The sequence below is a fragment of the Ictalurus punctatus genome, chromosome 16 (assembly GCF_001660625.3).
Source record: "Ictalurus punctatus breed USDA103 chromosome 16, Coco_2.0, whole genome shotgun sequence".
Taxonomy (NCBI): Eukaryota; Metazoa; Chordata; class Actinopteri; order Siluriformes; family Ictaluridae; genus Ictalurus; species Ictalurus punctatus.
In genome coordinates, this window is record NC_030431.2 from 16,981,161 (window position 1) to 16,997,306 (window position 16,146).

The 16,146-nt window shown below is 38.1% G+C and overlaps 2 protein-coding genes across 3 annotated transcripts in view; one reads left to right on the forward strand and one right to left on the reverse strand.

Annotated features, from left to right (window-relative positions):
• Positions 1–6,425, reverse strand: part of chsy3 (chondroitin sulfate synthase 3) — a 51,280-nt gene extending 44,855 nt beyond the window's left edge. Inside the window, exons 1-3 of one of the 2 annotated variants that reach the window (XM_053686980.1) lie at positions 6,005–6,425; positions 4,855–5,912; positions 2,990–3,273 (exon numbers count right to left, since the gene is read on the reverse strand). In XM_053686980.1, the coding sequence (XP_053542955.1) occupies positions 2,990–3,273; positions 4,855–5,452 (882 nt within the window). In that variant the 5' untranslated portion in view covers positions 5,453–5,912; positions 6,005–6,425. Of the gene's footprint in view, positions 1–2,989; positions 3,274–4,854 lie in introns of both variants that reach the window. The other variant, XM_017490022.3, reaches the window with a different exon arrangement.
• Positions 6,426–8,568: 2,143 nt separating this feature from the next.
• Positions 8,569–11,911, forward strand: minar2 (membrane integral NOTCH2 associated receptor 2). The gene is made up of 3 exons (XM_017488484.3): positions 8,569–8,806; positions 9,809–10,051; positions 11,233–11,911. Exons 1-3 carry the CDS (start codon positions 8,660–8,662, stop codon positions 11,422–11,424), a joined length of 582 nt encoding a protein of 193 aa, XP_017343973.1. The 5' UTR covers positions 8,569–8,659; the 3' UTR covers positions 11,425–11,911.
• The last annotated feature ends 4,235 nt before the right edge of the window (positions 11,912–16,146 follow it).

The window sequence follows — 16,146 nt, forward strand, 5'->3', positions numbered from 1 at the left end:
ATCCAGGGTCTAATCCAGGAATGCCGGGCTTAATGTCGGAACACATACAGTACTGTGCAAAAGTCATGCAAAGAAATGCTGTAGAACAAAGACGCCTTCAAAAATAACGTAATTAAATGTTTCTCCATTTTAAAAAAATACTACAAAAAGCACTAGACAGTAATAAATGAAACAAAGGCAATATTTGGTGTGACGACCCTTTGCTTTAAAAAAAAAAAGAAAGAAAGAAAGTCTCAGATAGAATTAGTTCAGTTTATGATCTGTAAGTTACGCTACATTATGTTACAGCATTTGGCAGACGCCCTTATGCAGAGCGACTTACAATGATCTCATATATAAAACTGAGTAGTTGAGGGTTAAGGGCCATGCTCAAGAGCCTAAAAGTGGCAGCTTGGACTCACAACCTTCCCATCAGAAGTCCAACATCTCAACTGCTCAGCTACCACTTCCACCAGTTTTAAGGTATGTTCACACACAGAGCTACTCGCAGAGACAATGCGGCCGGAGACCGTTCATTTTCAATGAGATCTGGCGACTTCCGGTAACATGCACGATGGCGACCACTGGTGACTGGATGTGGGTGTGTCCAGCGACGCGACAAAGTTTAGAAAAGTTCAACTTCATGCAAATTTGGACCAACTTGGTGCAGCAACTACCAATATGAGTGAAGAAGAGTGAGTACACATCACCCATGGCCACCCGCGCTCACTAGCAGAAGCAGTGTCATTGTGGCAGTAGCCAATTAGCTTAGCTTTTTGCTGTCATTGTAAATGCTGTGCATGAAAAGCTTAACTTTTTTTAAAAATGCTGTGTTTAAAAAGCTTAGCTTTTTGCTGTCATCTGTCACTATCTTCAAAAAACAGATAAAGACCCACCTCTTCCGTGCATACCTAACTAACCCCTAAAACGCCAACCCTACATTATCCTAAAAAACAAAACAAAAAAACCCTACTCTGGCTTTTACACCTCTACGCTGCGCACTTTGCTGCTCTAGAACTCAATTAAAGATCTAGTATAGTAGCACTTGTATTGTTCTCCGCTTGATATTTCGCTTTGCTTGTATTTCCTCATTTGTAAGTCGCTTTGGATAAAAGCATCTGCTAAATGAATAAATGTAAATAAATGCAAATGTAGCTTAGCTTAGGATCTTAGCGGGTTTAAAACAAAAAATAAGTTAATTAATTAAATGAATAAATAATAATGAAACATTCACTTTTTGTTGCAATCTAGTGTAGCTCCTATCTTTGGTGAAGTGTCCGGCTTGTCGCTGCTTCGGCGGCCGGGAACAAGCAGCACCAACAAACAGTGACTTCATAGTACAGCGGCTGGCGACTTGCAGCGATAAGATCGCTGTATGTGTGAACGCAGCATCAGGGAGCCTCATCATCCTGTAATTTTCCCTAGAGGACACCCACACGTATACAGGAAGAACACGAGAGACTCCACCCAGAGAGTAATCCAAGCTCAGGACTGAACCTGGAACCCTGGAGCTGTTAGTTGGCAATGCTACACTATATTCTAACAAATATTACTTTTGTCATTTGCTAGTTGTTTCTGGCGAACACATTCATTGTTAACAGCACCAGAAAAGACAACAGCATAATACTGCTGAATCACACTGAAACTGGCTCAGTTCTGCACATGATTATTAAAGCTGCATTATCAAAGTTTTTGGGGGTTAAAAATGAACAAAAATCAATTACTGAGCAAGTATGTAAAAAAAAAAAAAAAAAACAGTGTTCAAAACTGTCTCCTTTCCTTACCCCGATTCACAACAATAAGCTTATAATTATGATTTATCATTTGAGCTGTCGGGTCGGATTTCGCAGCAAACGTCAGTTTGACGTCATTTGTGTGGCCATTGACGGCACTAGGCCTTTGCGTGGTTATGTCATGTCCGTTAAAAGAAAGAAGAAGAGCCAGCTTCTATATCGTGTGTGTAGGGGGCTGAGGATGTTTGTAGCTTGTCCTTACAAGAGTTGCTTAGAATTGAAACTTGTCATCTAGATGGCTGCTTTCAATCTGAATCGTTCTAATCGCAGTCATCGTTGACATCTGGGGTATCAGCGGTTGTCAAAATCAAGAAACCTCGCACTGCTGAGAGCCTGCAGTCAAAAAGGGAAAGCAACAGAGCCCGAGCTAAAGCCAGAATAAATATCGGCATGGCTTTTGAGATTTGCCGAAAACTCTGGATTTGAAGTGGTTGAAGTATGATGCAGAGATAACTTTTCTTCTGTTGAACGGGTCAGACATTTCAGTGGCTCAATAGGTAGATAGCTAACATTAGTGCACTTGTTTGCTTGATTCAGCTAAGTATCGAGTTTATTTTTTTGCTATGGTCTATGGCAGGGGTGTCCAATCTTATCCGCAAAGGGCCAATGTGTGTGCAGGTTTTCATTCCAATCAAGCAGGAGCCACACCTGATTCCACCTGTTTAATCAGTTGATCTTGGCTTTCAGTAGACTCATTTGTAGCTTCTGCTTGGTTGGAATGAAAACCTGCACCCACACCAGCCCTTTCCAGATAAGATTGGACACCCTGGTCTATGGTCTATTAGCTATGAGAGAGAGAGAGCAAATCACCTCTACTCCAAGAAACCTTTATCCCCAAACACCTCTGTTGTCAAGTATAATATACAATACAATATACTATATACAATAATATACAACCCATACGAATACCACAAACCATCAGATTCATCCACGCAGCGCAGCAGAGCAGAAGCTCAACCCATGGGGAAAAAAACAACTCCACAAGTAACTTGCAGTTCTATGTTTCAAACAGAGATGGCGATAGAGAGGCAAAAGTTCAGTACTGCAGCTTTAATTATTAACCCTATAGTTTACACACAGTGTTGCACATACAAATAATTTTGGATCATTCTTGTTCAATTAAAATACAGGTAAAAACAGAAAACTTGATATCACTTAGCAAATAAGGAGAAACATGTACATCTAAGCCTCCATGCCATGCACTAACACTGGCTTACCTCATATGACCAGACGCACTGGGTTCCCCCAAATCGCCGGACACAGCGGCCCACCTCTACATCCTCATGCGTCGTGTACATCTCCCTCAGACAGGTGCCAATGTGAGGCACCATCATGCGCAGCACCTCTCGGCTGAAGATCATGCCCGGGCCACCCATGCAAAAATTCTCTCCAGGCTCCAGTGCCAACTTGCCCAGTTCTTCTGTGGTGCCTAGACCTGTCTGTCCCAGATACAGAGGCTTACTGCTGTTGAGCGAGCGCAAGAAGAGCTCCAGCTTTTCACCTAAGACAGACGGACAGCGGAAAAATTACGAGAGGGAGTGGGGGGTGGGCAACATTATTACATTTGGGTTTTCTTTAGGGTATGTAAACATTCACTGCTCAAGAAGAAAATTCACTTCTCAAGAGCTCTGAGACATCGTTCTTCTTTTATGAAACCAATATGTGATGGTTTTCCACCTCAGTGTTTATATGACAGGGTCAATAAAAGGAGCAGCACATTTCAGCTTGTACTGCTTCTCGCTTTCAGTGTTCATTCAATGGGAAATATAAAAGTTACACCTTACTTACAAACTGATATTACTGTTTCTTAGTTTAGTTTAACAGAAGATTTCTGTTAGTTTTTTATTAAAAGTGCCACCAATAAAAAAATATATACGCCTCCAGAGAGAAAGCAAAGACTAAAATCCATCTATTGTCCTACACAGGGGTCACAGGGAAGCCTGGAGACTATCCCAGGGAACTCGGGACACACTGGACGGGATGCCAGCCATCGCAGACACAATTTAGAAAATGCCAATCAGTCTGCAATGCATGTCTTTGGATTGGGGGAGGAAACTACCAAAGCACAGGGAGAACATGCAAGCACCATGCACGCAGGGCGGAGGCAGGGACCGAACACCCAACCACGGAGGTGCAAGGCAAACATGCTAACCACTAAGCCACCGTGTCCCCATGAGGACGAAAAGGTTAAAGTAGGTTAAATCACACTCACAAGCAAAAAGGATTAGCACAAATCTTCTTAAATTAAGAAACAAATCACCACAACTCTCACTGCCCATGACACAGAGCACTTCTATTTACTACAGTAAAAGTATCAATATCGATATGAAGAATAAAATCATCACTGATTAGACATGTTCACAGAAATATATTCTCGTACTATATAAAGACAGACGTAATGAGAAACCCAAATGAACCTCTTCTATCTAATACACGGCATTTTTCTCGAAGTCACCACAGGAATCAGCCTACTTCATTGTTTTGTAGGTCACGGTTCATTCGTGCAAATATGACAAATAACTACATAATTACGCCGGAAACTTTATGCTTGAACCAATTCAATTAAACGAATGCACAAGGAACAGCTCCTCCCAAAGCTGTATAAAATCGCACAATGAGATTAGTCTATAATATACTGGTGATGTAGTTGAATGTCTTTTTTACAAAACATTACGGTGAACATAAATCCAAAAGAAAGTATTTTAACCGAGACATTCGTGGCTGTATATGTGCAATAATCATCAAAGTAATGCTGCCTTTTATCGCACTGCGTGAACGAAACACCAATTGGTTTCATGTCAGAAATTTGCCTGAAAGATGAGACTTGTACATTCCGCTTAGCCTCCCTTAATCATCTGTGCAGTCTTTCATGGATTTCCAATAGCTCACACTAAGATTTACACTTCACTCGACAGGAAATAGTGAAATATATCGCCTGTACCCCTGGCAGCAGCTGGACATATTTCAAGGCTTGACCATTCATTAAAAGGCTTGGAAAGGAAGCTGCCATTCCGTAATTGCACACTTGGCACTAAAAGCACAGGGCAGACCACTTCCCAGAACCCCCGTCTGGCTTCTTCACCTCGGATGTAGACGTCATCGTCCGCCCTCATGAACCACTCGTATTTGTCCAGGTAGTGATCGTGCATGTACTTCAACATCATGAAGGACTTCTTCTGTGGTGGATACGAATCGTCAACGCCTGGCAGCGAGACCACCGGCAGCGGGAAAGGAAGTGGCACGGAGTCCGAGCCGTGGCTCGAGAAGAACTCCACCTTTCCTGGGACGCTCGGCGCCCATGTCTTATACACGGCCACTGCTCTTGAGTCCAGATACTTTTTGGCAGTCATGACTCCAACGTAGAGGAAGTGTCTGGGATGGGGAATGGGTCGTCCATGGCTTGGCTTGTCCACGCTTTGGTCCTCATCCTCCTCTTCGTAGCTTCTGGAAGATGCTTTGCGCTGGCTGTCGGGCCAGGCGTCGCTTGTTATGGGCGTTCTTACTATTTCGGAAACTTTACCCAGACTGTACGGTGAGCACATGGAGGTCTTTTTGAGCTCAGTGACCCGGGGCACCAGGAGCCAGGATGCTGCAGTGAACCCGAGCAAAAGCCCGACCATAACATTCGTCCACGCTTTTCTAGACCTCAATGCCATGATCAGATCAGCACAGGTGATCATTTAAGAGGAAACAGATACTAAAGGTTTGCTGGATTGAGTGAAATACCCGGGGAGCACTGCAATGCAATAACACAGTGTGTTTAAGTACTGTACGACCTCAAGCACATAAATGCGACCTTTCACGCGTCCGGACATCCTCAAGACTCAAGACGGAGCAAAACCAGCGAGTGTCCCTTAACTCCAGCCGGCCAACACTTCCCTTCTGGGGGACGTTTCTATTATATTAACATAATAGTGTAGTTCCTTAGAGGCAATCCCTCCGTTAACGTGAAGTGTCCTGCTCGACACAGAGACTTGTCCAATCCGTTACAATGACAACCAACGCAGTGTAAACTCTTCATCGTCTCAGCAGACAATCACGCTTCTGTTTCCAGAAAGGTTGCCGTTTCTTACGAACTCCACGCTTTTTTTCCTTTCCCCGAAGACTTCTCAACTGCCATAGTGATGATCTCAAAGCTCCCTTGGAGAGAGAAATATATATATATATATTCAAGGCAGTTTCACACTTCACCTCTAGTTAGTTAAATGACTACAGCAGTCTGATTCTGCTACCTACGCTACTGCGTCCTCGCCATGTTGTTTACTATTTAGCAAGCTAAATAACTTCGCTCGGTTTTTCCGACTTCGACACTTTTCCGTCAGCTTCGTCCGACTGCAGCAGCTTGAACATGAGCCCGGCTGTGAAAGTAAAGCGAGTTTTCTCTCTTTCTGTTTCTCTCTCTCTCTCTCTCTCTCTCTCTCCGCTCGCCTGTCAATGGGCGGAGCGTCCTCCCAAAAATAACGGGCAGCTTCAGGGAAATCTCATGGAGCGCACTACATCATATATGCCGTCGTGCTAACGCTTTAGCGGTGTCATTTGGTTACACAGAGAAGAATAATCATCCATATAGCGCCTTTCTCGCACACAGGGTGGTGTTATGTTATGACAAATGATGTAAAGAAGAGTGAACACGATATATGAATGACCGAAAAGAAAGAAAGAGCTTCTTTTATTTCCTGTCAGGTTTTACCTGACGCCTTTTGAGCCACGCCCTCGTTTCCTGTACTTCAGGGATTGAAGTGCGTTTGGGCGACAGAGTTTCATGAGAGCTTCTTTTGTCCAGCTTGAGAGTATACATGTATTTGAACTCCCAAACAATTCGAGAATTTTGTCTCAAATTTCCCCCTTCTAACACGTTTAGTAACCTCCACCCTCTGTACAAAGGCTTTTCAGTTTGCCTTTAAGGTGTACTGTGTAAGACCAAATTGAACATAGGGTTTCTTGAACGCTGAAAAATTCCTTCTTTGTCTGACCAGCTACCAGATGACAAAACACAAGATGGAAGACTGTTGCCAGTTATTTCAGCTTACTTATTATTTGACTAAATAATATTAATGCTTGAGATTTTTTAATTGCCTTGCTGTTGTGTTTCCTTTGAACGAACACTTACCAGATAATAAAGATGTTCTAACAGTTTGATTTCTCAACAAGTGCTCTGTGCATAATCTTGGAACAGAGGGTTTGTCTTTTAGAAAAGGTTTCATGTGGAACCCCTTTAGAAAGATAGAGCCACAGACCATTCAAAGAATCCATAATTTTTTTTTATACATACTGTGGGGCATGGTGCCTTAGTGATTAGCACTGTTGCTTCGCACTTCCAGGGTTAGGGGTTTGAATCCCACTTTTGTGCGTGGAGTTTGTCTGTTTTCCCAATGCGTCAGGCGGTCTCTCTGGGTACTCCAGTTTCCTAGCCTAGGCCATAGACATGCGTTTTAGGCTGATTGGCATTTCCAAATTGCAAATGATCCACAAATTTTTTTTGCTTTCCCTCCCTTCTGAAGCCGTTAAAGCTCTGTACTCTTCTCTCACAATCTAAGATGTACCACATGCTGTTTATAGACACCAATTCCCAAGATTTCAATGATTGGAAACATGACGTCACTGTGGGAGGAATAGTGGAAGTGATTTCCCAGGGTCCCAGGGTAAAGTGTGTTTCCAGAGAACCAGATTATCATTTTCATGAGATGAGAAAGAGGCTGAGAAACCGAAGTCTTTACTTGCTACAGCACTGCGGAATTTAGTGCTTAATTTACTCTTACATACACAAACAACTTGTGAAGGTAATTAGCTGAAGATTTAGAGTGGAAAGCTTGGAGTGTGACAATGCTGATATCTTAGTGAATTCTAGCATGTAGACCTATATGACAGAAATTTGGTATCATAATCAACATTTAAAACAGTTTTTTATTTTATTTTCAACCTTAAGTGCATGAGCACTCAGAATGTAATTAGGATCAGCCAAATTGGTTTTCAGGAGTTTATTATAAGCTCAAAGTAGTGGCAGATTGATGCTGGGGAATTTAACCCTGGATGTTTGAAAGCTAGCAGGTCCCAGTTATTGTGGGGATGATTGAGATGAACAGCTGGTCTGAATACAACATGCTGCTAAACAATTCTCGTACTCTCCCTTCCTGTCTGTCTTATGTGACATCCAGGCAGACTTTTTTGTGACGTCACTCTCTGACCTATAGCACGTCAACTAAATCACCCAGGCCCTCTAGTGGTAAGAATCTCTGACCTTGGCACTTCAGTTTAAATAACTGATCTCAGCAATCAACAGAATTAGTTGTGTTAGAGAGTGATGTTCAAGAATAAGTATAGATGTATTGTGTGCATAGCTAGAGACTCCTTAAGAAAGTATAACCAGCAGACATCAAGTACCCAATTAACTCAAATAGTTAACATTTCCTTGTTTTACTTTTTAACGGAGCTGAAATTTAAATTGCTTACACCAATTGTTGGGATTCATATTGACTTTAGAAAAAAATATTGTAATATTCTTAGAATATTACATAGAGAGATATACTGTACATTTTACTGATACAACAGTACCATGATTGCTACGTATAATGCTCAAGAAACATCCTGGGCTAAGAGTCAAACTCTCTTAGCCATTCTCTGGGCATTCATATAACCACTAATATTTGTTTGAATGACTCCATGGTTTGGAAATAAGGGAGAAAATGTGCATAGAGTGCTGTTTGTGTTATATAGTCAACAGCTTATAGGTGTGAGTTTTCTCTTTTCCCCTCACATGGGTTCCTTAAACCATGCCATGGGTTAGATAGGGTTACACACACCTGCCACTGACACCTGCTTCTTAATTAATAAGTAATGAGTGCAATGAGCCTGAGTCAAGAGAGGTACATGTTAGCTGGGATATAAACATGGACATTACTGTTCTCCCCAACAATAATCACCCAGAGAAATTCCTCCAACTTGATGTAGGGATGCTACCAGCCACCCACGGGATGTTCCAGATAGGAGCAGCACTGTCTGGCCAGAGGCAGTGGCATAACAGAGTATACTCACAGGTATGGAAGCTCTCGTTAGCACCATGAGCAAAACATAAGGCTTGATTGTACAGAGGTGGATAATGGTGAAATTTGTGTTAATTTAAATGATTTTATTTTATTTATTTATTTAATTTTTAATTTGTATTTTTTACAGTTGTTGGAAAAGTCATTGGTCACACTTTTGTCAGAAAGGTTTACTGAAAAAACAACCATATACATTTATACACATATATAGACCATTTTAAAAAACAGACATTCTTGAATATTTTTAGAGTATTTAAAATATCCTTAAGATTATGTTTAAAATATACCTAGATGTATATATGAGCCTGTTTAACATTTGCAGGACTCAGTCTTTTGTCTTTGCACCTAAATGTTATTTTTCCACTGGTGTTCATTACCAAAAATATGTTCTTCTACTCGTCTTTGTACCTACATTTTGATTTTTTTCACTAGTCTTTGTTACCTAAATTTTATTTTCCACTACTCTTTGTACCTAAATAAAATTTTTCTTCTTATTGTGTTGCTTACACTGTATTTTCCCATTAGTCTTTGTTCCTATGTTTTATTTTCCACTAGTCTTTGTACCGAAATTAGTTTTTCCAGTGATCTCAATTTTATGCGCATAAATAATGTGGGGTTTTACAGCATGCTTCTCACTATTCTGATATGAAATCTGTTTTTACACAAATCCACCCATTGGTGCTGTGTCATATTCATATTTGAGCATTTAATGAAAGGGCATATTCTGTTTCCTATGTATAAACTTTATCCATGGTAAAACAATCAAGGTTCAGTCTGGAATTTCAGTCAGTCTCTATGCATATTGCTGGATTATTATTAATGCTTTTATTATCATTATTAATATTTGAGGGATCATCCATTCTTGTTTGTAGTGCATATATTATTCATCATATTCATTACCATCATCCATTGTCATCATTATCTATTCAACACAAGTATATTTTTGACATATTCATTGGCTTCATGCTTAAGGTCCATTCTCTATTCTTCCTTCAGGGAGAGCATAGAGTAAAGAAGGAGGCAGAAAGACCATCATCACCAGAGGGCAGGCCTGACTTCAGAGACAATGAACTGGAACAACACATCACACCACTCACTCTGAAACCAAAGATCAAGCAAAACCCACTCTATGTAGACCTAAGGACTGTTGACATGGAGGAGAACCAGAGATATAAACCATCCTGGACCATTGAGGACTATGACCGACATTCTTTGCATGGCAACCTAGCCAGTTATCAGGTACAGACTGGTATTACTTGTATTGTCACTCAAAAAATAGTACTGAATAAGAGATAGATGAAAACTAATATTTGTAATTATCAATTGTCTACTCACATAGTTATTCTCACAAGTATAAATGTCAGAACATTGTATAGCATAACACTCAACCAATACAGAAATATACAGTATTAGTGCAGTTGAAATTAGTATATCAGAATTAAGTCACAGTTATTCAGATGTATAGTGAGATATTACATATTACACCCTTAAACCATCTGGGAACCATCCATGGATCCAGACTAGCATCGCCCACTCTGGAGCCAATCTCGGAAACACTGGATGGGGTGCCAGTCCATCACAGGATACCATTTACAGTACACACAGACTCTCATAACTACATAACTACTTAATTATTAAATTAAGTTCACTAAATTATTTATAGTAATTACGGAATCAACTTCTGAATCAATACTACTTCTGATTCAACTACTGAATCGATTACTGAATGTCATTACTGAATACTGATTTAGGAGGTCTATCTGAATATTAACCCAAGAGTTTAAGGGATAATAATGGGAAATTTTGGAGTGAGAACAATTAATCATACCACTTTTTAACATTTAACTAGTCTTAATATCTCAAGTCAAAGCAACTGACTCAACAAAACTAAATTCCCCAGCTATGTAGATGATTTACTGTGTATGAGTAAAAATTGAAGATACAGAGGGGCATGGTGGTAAAGCAGGTAGCATTGCCACCTCACACCTCCAGGGTCCCCAGTTTGATCCTGACTTCAGGTAACATGTTCACATGTTCTCCTGGGTTTCCTCTGGGTTCTCTCAAAACATACTGGCAGGTGGATTGGTGGCTCGCAACTGCCCCTATTTGTGAATGTGTATGTGTGTGTGTGTGTGTGTGTGTGTGTGTGTGTGTGTGTGTGTGTGTGTGTGTGTGTGTGTGTGTGTGCATGCGTAGTGCCTAGTGATGGACTAGCAGGGTAATGTGATTACTGAAGATGAATGAATGAACGAATGAATGAAATTTTGGTGCCATATGAGCCATCCTCTGTACCTAGTAGTAACTAGATTGACCCATCTGTTTAGAATTATTAAAACATGCTCTGTGTAACAGTTGTGTTCAATATTGCAGAATACTTCTTTAGAACGTGCCCACGCCTGATGATTTCTCTTGTCTCATAGGAAGATCCTAGGAAATTGAATTTTTGGCTGGAGGATCTCTACACCCCAGGCTTTGACTCCCTGCTGAAAAAGAAGGAAGCAGAACTTAAAAGGAACAAAATATGCAGAATACTGACTTCAGTCATTCTGTCAGTTTGCGCAGTTGTGATCGTTATCACTGTGCCAATTGTAGTGACACATAAAAAAAACTGATTTCGAAAATGAAAGCAAGAAGACAGACTTTTAATTTACCCCATGGTTCAGCAGATTAGCAATGTCTTCTGTCTGTAAGCACAAGCTATTACTGTTTATTTTATTGCTCTTAGGACTGTTATTACTGTTAGGCCTGATTGAGGATTCGCTATTGTGTTATGTAAATATTGCATGAGTTTAAACAAGAGTTTGCTCAAGGCATTATTTAAAGAAACACAATATACAGTAGTGACACTATAAGGAATAATAGCACCACCAAGTGACCAGAAACCATGTGCAAACCTGACACAATGTACATACATTTATTACAAGTTACTTATTGGTTATAATGTCTGCTATTTTATTGTAAAGCATTGTATTATAAAAAATAATAAAATGGGGGGAAAAAGGAGATTAGATTAACCTTAAATGGAAAGTCTTAAAAATACTACACCTTGCATTTGCTCTGGGGAAAAGACACAAATGTGGACCTATCACAAAAAAAAGGAGCAGCTATAATGATGGTGACTGGGTGAGCTATAGGTTTTAGTCTAATAGAATTCTGGATGTTTATGCAAGAAAAATATAAATAATTTAGACTTCTAACTCACTGATTAAAATTCATTATTAAGATTTATCTAAATAACCTAGACTTAGATCTTTATCTGATCCAATGTCTCAGCATTTCAGTTGGCAATGAAATTTGATAAATATGCAAAATGTTTAGACGTGAACGTCATCTTGAAATGAATGATAATGATTCAGTCTGTCAGGGGCCTTATCATTATACGAATATAAATGTGAAAGACTGCAGGTGAGGACTATATCACTGCTTGTGTGCAGTTATTATCTTCCATCGCAGTGTCCATCACAATGACAAGGACAAAGACAGCTTGGGGTGTGTTATTTATCTTTTTCTCACACATACACAGAACCAGCTGATACTTCTTGCAGTGTAATTATGTTGCAGTTCTTTGTGATGTTTGATAATGACTGTGCTGTTTATCCATGCTAATCTACATCAGAAAGTCAACAAGTTCTTCCTGAATCTGAATCTGAATCAGAATGTGGCTCTATGCTAGTGACAAAGCAGTTATGTGTATAAATAAATCCAAGAGTCACCATCATTCACGAATGAATACAAATACTATGCAATAGTAATGAACAAAATAATTCTTCTGAAACAGAAGATGAAACTATAGTGTAATAAAACAAAAATAGTGTGTGTGCGCATGTGTGTTTGTGTGTGTGTGTGCGCGCGCGTGTGTGTTTAATTAGCACTTTTTCTGTTCCTCACTGTTTTACTTCAATGACACTGCAAACTGTAAGTCTTGGAACAGAGAGCTGTCAAACAAATATGCTAATTAGAATATTAGGCCACGCCCAGATGATGCTCATATTCACCTGATAAAGTTCAGATGGTTTTTAAACAGTTTAAAAAAATCCCATTACTGTTTTTTTTTATTTTGTTTTGTTTTTTTGCTTTTTATTTATATGTTGCTTGGTGTATAATATTAATACTAAAATCTGGTACCATTATTATTTATTTATTCAGATTTTACAGTATAAAATATCTGTATGCTTGGATTGCAGTCTGTCTCACATAAGTCATTTCAAATAAAACGGGTTGCCAAATTAATAAAAGTTTAATAAGTGTTTGTTTTTTAAAGTTTGTCCTATATAAATTGTCCTAGAAAGTATTCGAGAGCTTATTTATGCTGCAATGATTACCTAGTTTTCAGCTTGTAGTGACGGTAGAAGCAATTGGAGTTTTTGTATTTTCAGCCAATGTTGTTAAGAAGTTCATTGTAGATCTTCTTTTTGCAGTGTCTTTTGTCTTATCACCTTTTCATGGCTACTTTTAACTGCGGTATACAAGTTCTCACAGAGCAGATAATAAATGATCAGCACAATCCCTTCGCGTGTATGTAATCTGCAATGATGGCAGCGTTTGCTGTGGATCGTGACTCTCACACTGCTCCTCTGTCAGTTTATTAATCGAATCTTTCATTTCACTCTTCATGTAATCATAATTCATGAACACTCACTGCTAGTGGCTATAGAGGTGCATCTCAAAATATTAGAATATTGTGGAAAAGTTGTTTTTTTTTCCATAATTTAATTCAAAAAGTGGAACTTTCATATATTCTAGATTCATTACACATAAAGTGAAATATTTCAAGCCTTCTTTTGTTTTAATCTTGATGACGGCTTACAGGTCACGGAAATAAAAAAATCCATAATCTTAAAATATTACAATAAAGAATTTGTAATACAGAAATGTTGACCTTCTGAAAAGTATGTTAATTTATGCACTTAATACTTGGTCGGGACTTTAATCCTTTTGCACGAATTACCGCATCAGTGCAGCGTTGCATGGAGGCAATCAGCCTGTGGCACTGCTGAGGTGTTCTGGAAGCCCAGGTTGCTTTGATAGCGGCCTTCAGCTCGTCTGTATTGTTGGGTCTGGTATCTCTCATAGATTCTCTATGGGGTTCAGGTCAGGCGAGTTGGCTGGCCAATCAAGCACAGTAATACCATGGTCAGCAAACCAGTTACTAGTAGTTTTGGCACTGTGGGCAGGTGCCAAATCCTGCTGTAAAAGGAAATCAGCATCTCCATAAAGCTTGTGAGCAGATGGAAGCATGAAGTGCTCTAAAATAGAGCTGCAACAACTAATCGATAAAATCGATAATAATTGATTATGAAAATCGTTGTCAACGAATCTCATTATCGATTAGTTCGTCTGCGCGCGGTACGTTTACTCATTACGTTACCTCTGCTACGAAAACACACTTCGGAGAGTAAATACTAAAGTTGTGTCCCAAATGATGTACTATACACTTACACTATGCATTACGTACTCTACCATCTAGTGCAGTGTTTCTCAACCGGGGTCCGCAGACCCCTAGCGGTCAGTCGTGTAATTAAAAAGGTTTTTAAAATGTTTAAATAATATTATTTTATTTGTTAAATGTATCAAAATATATTCAAATGAGATGTTTTAAAATTAATCAATTTGGTTATTCGCATGCATTCACAAATATGTTAGCGGAGCTGACGATCGTTCATTGATGGATTTATTTTAAATTCATTTACAAATGAAATGATAATTTGCAAAAACCTATGAGTGGTAGACAAGTTTAAGTGTTGCATTGATGGATAAAACAAACAAAAGATAATTCAGAGTCAAATTAAATGTCACACCAACAACAAAATGTAACATACATATATACATACATACACACACACACATATATGAGATAAAGTATTTAGGTTGTTATATATATATATATATATATATATATATATATATATATATATATATATATATATATATATATATGCACAGAATAAACTACAGTCCTAAATGAATAATATATATTCTGGTGTGTATCAGTCTGTATTGGGTTCTTTTCAGTCTTATATATAATTGGACAAACAGTTGAGTAAAGTTTTAGTCTTTATATTTGTAAGACTCAGTTTGTGGATTTTATTTTAAATAAATGAAAAAAATGGTACTGAAAGTTTGCCTCTCCACCTCCCTCCGATTATATATAATAATAATAATAATAATAATAATAATAATAATAATCTGCCAACTAATTGATTATGAAAATAATCGCTAGTTGCAGCCCTACTCTAAAATCTCCTGGTAGACGCTGCATTGAGTCTCGACTTGAGAAAACACAGTGGACCAACACCAGAAGATGACATGGCACCCCAAATCATCACTGACTGTGGAAACTTCACACTGGACTTCAAGCAACTTGGATTCTGTTCCTCTCCACTCTTCCTCCAGACTCTGGGACGTTGATTTCCAAATGAAATGCAAAATTTACTGTAATCTTCCCCATGATTGTGGTTGTGTGTACTGAAACAGACCGAGAGATTAAAGGCTCAGGAAACCTTTGAAGGTGTTTTGAGTTAATCAGCTGATTAGAGCTCTTCTCGGGTCAACATTTCTGTATTACAAATTCTTTATTTTAATATTTTGAGAAACAACAACAAAAAAAGGCTTCAAATATTTCACTTTATGTGTAATGAATCTACAATATATTAAAGTTCCACTTTTTGAATTAAATTATGGAAAAAAAACAACTTTTCCATGCTATTCAAATTTTTTGAGATGCACCTGTACACTGTATTTCTTTTTCTTTCTTTCTTTCTTTCTTTCTTTCCTCTGACCCTCTCAATGCTATCCTTTACTCAGTTGCTGTTTGTTTTTAAACTATTTAATACCGTATAAAACAAAACTAGATTTTTCGAGACTTAATACAGTGAATATAAACATTTATTACATACTTTCCTTCAGCCGTTACAAAAATCACTGTGCTCATATACATTAATGCGAACAAAGTGCACAAGTATTTTGCCACATCAAGTAGGCTACCTGCGAGAAGTACAATTCGTTTGGACCGGTTTGTACGTGTATGTATGTATATATATATGTATATATATATATATATATATATATATATATATATATATATATATATATATATATATATATATATATATATATATATATATATATATATATATATATATATATATATATATATATATATATATATATATGTGTGTGTATATATATATATATATATATATATATATATACACACATATATATATATATATACACACATATATACACACATATATATATATATATATATATATATATATATATATATATATATATATATATGTGTGTATATATATATATATATATATATATAT

Excerpts from the sequence above, each read along its gene's own strand:
- minar2 (XM_017488484.3), top strand. The coding sequence starts at position 8,660 with ATGGACATTACTGTTCTCCCCAACAATAATCACCCAGAGAAATTCCTC. Across the intron at positions 8,807-9,808 it reads ATAACAGAGTATACTCACAG|GGAGAGCATAGAGTAAAGAA; the intron begins GTATGGAAGCTC and ends TTCTTCCTTCAG. Across the intron at positions 10,052-11,232 it reads GCAACCTAGCCAGTTATCAG|GAAGATCCTAGGAAATTGAA; the intron begins GTACAGACTGGT and ends CTTGTCTCATAG.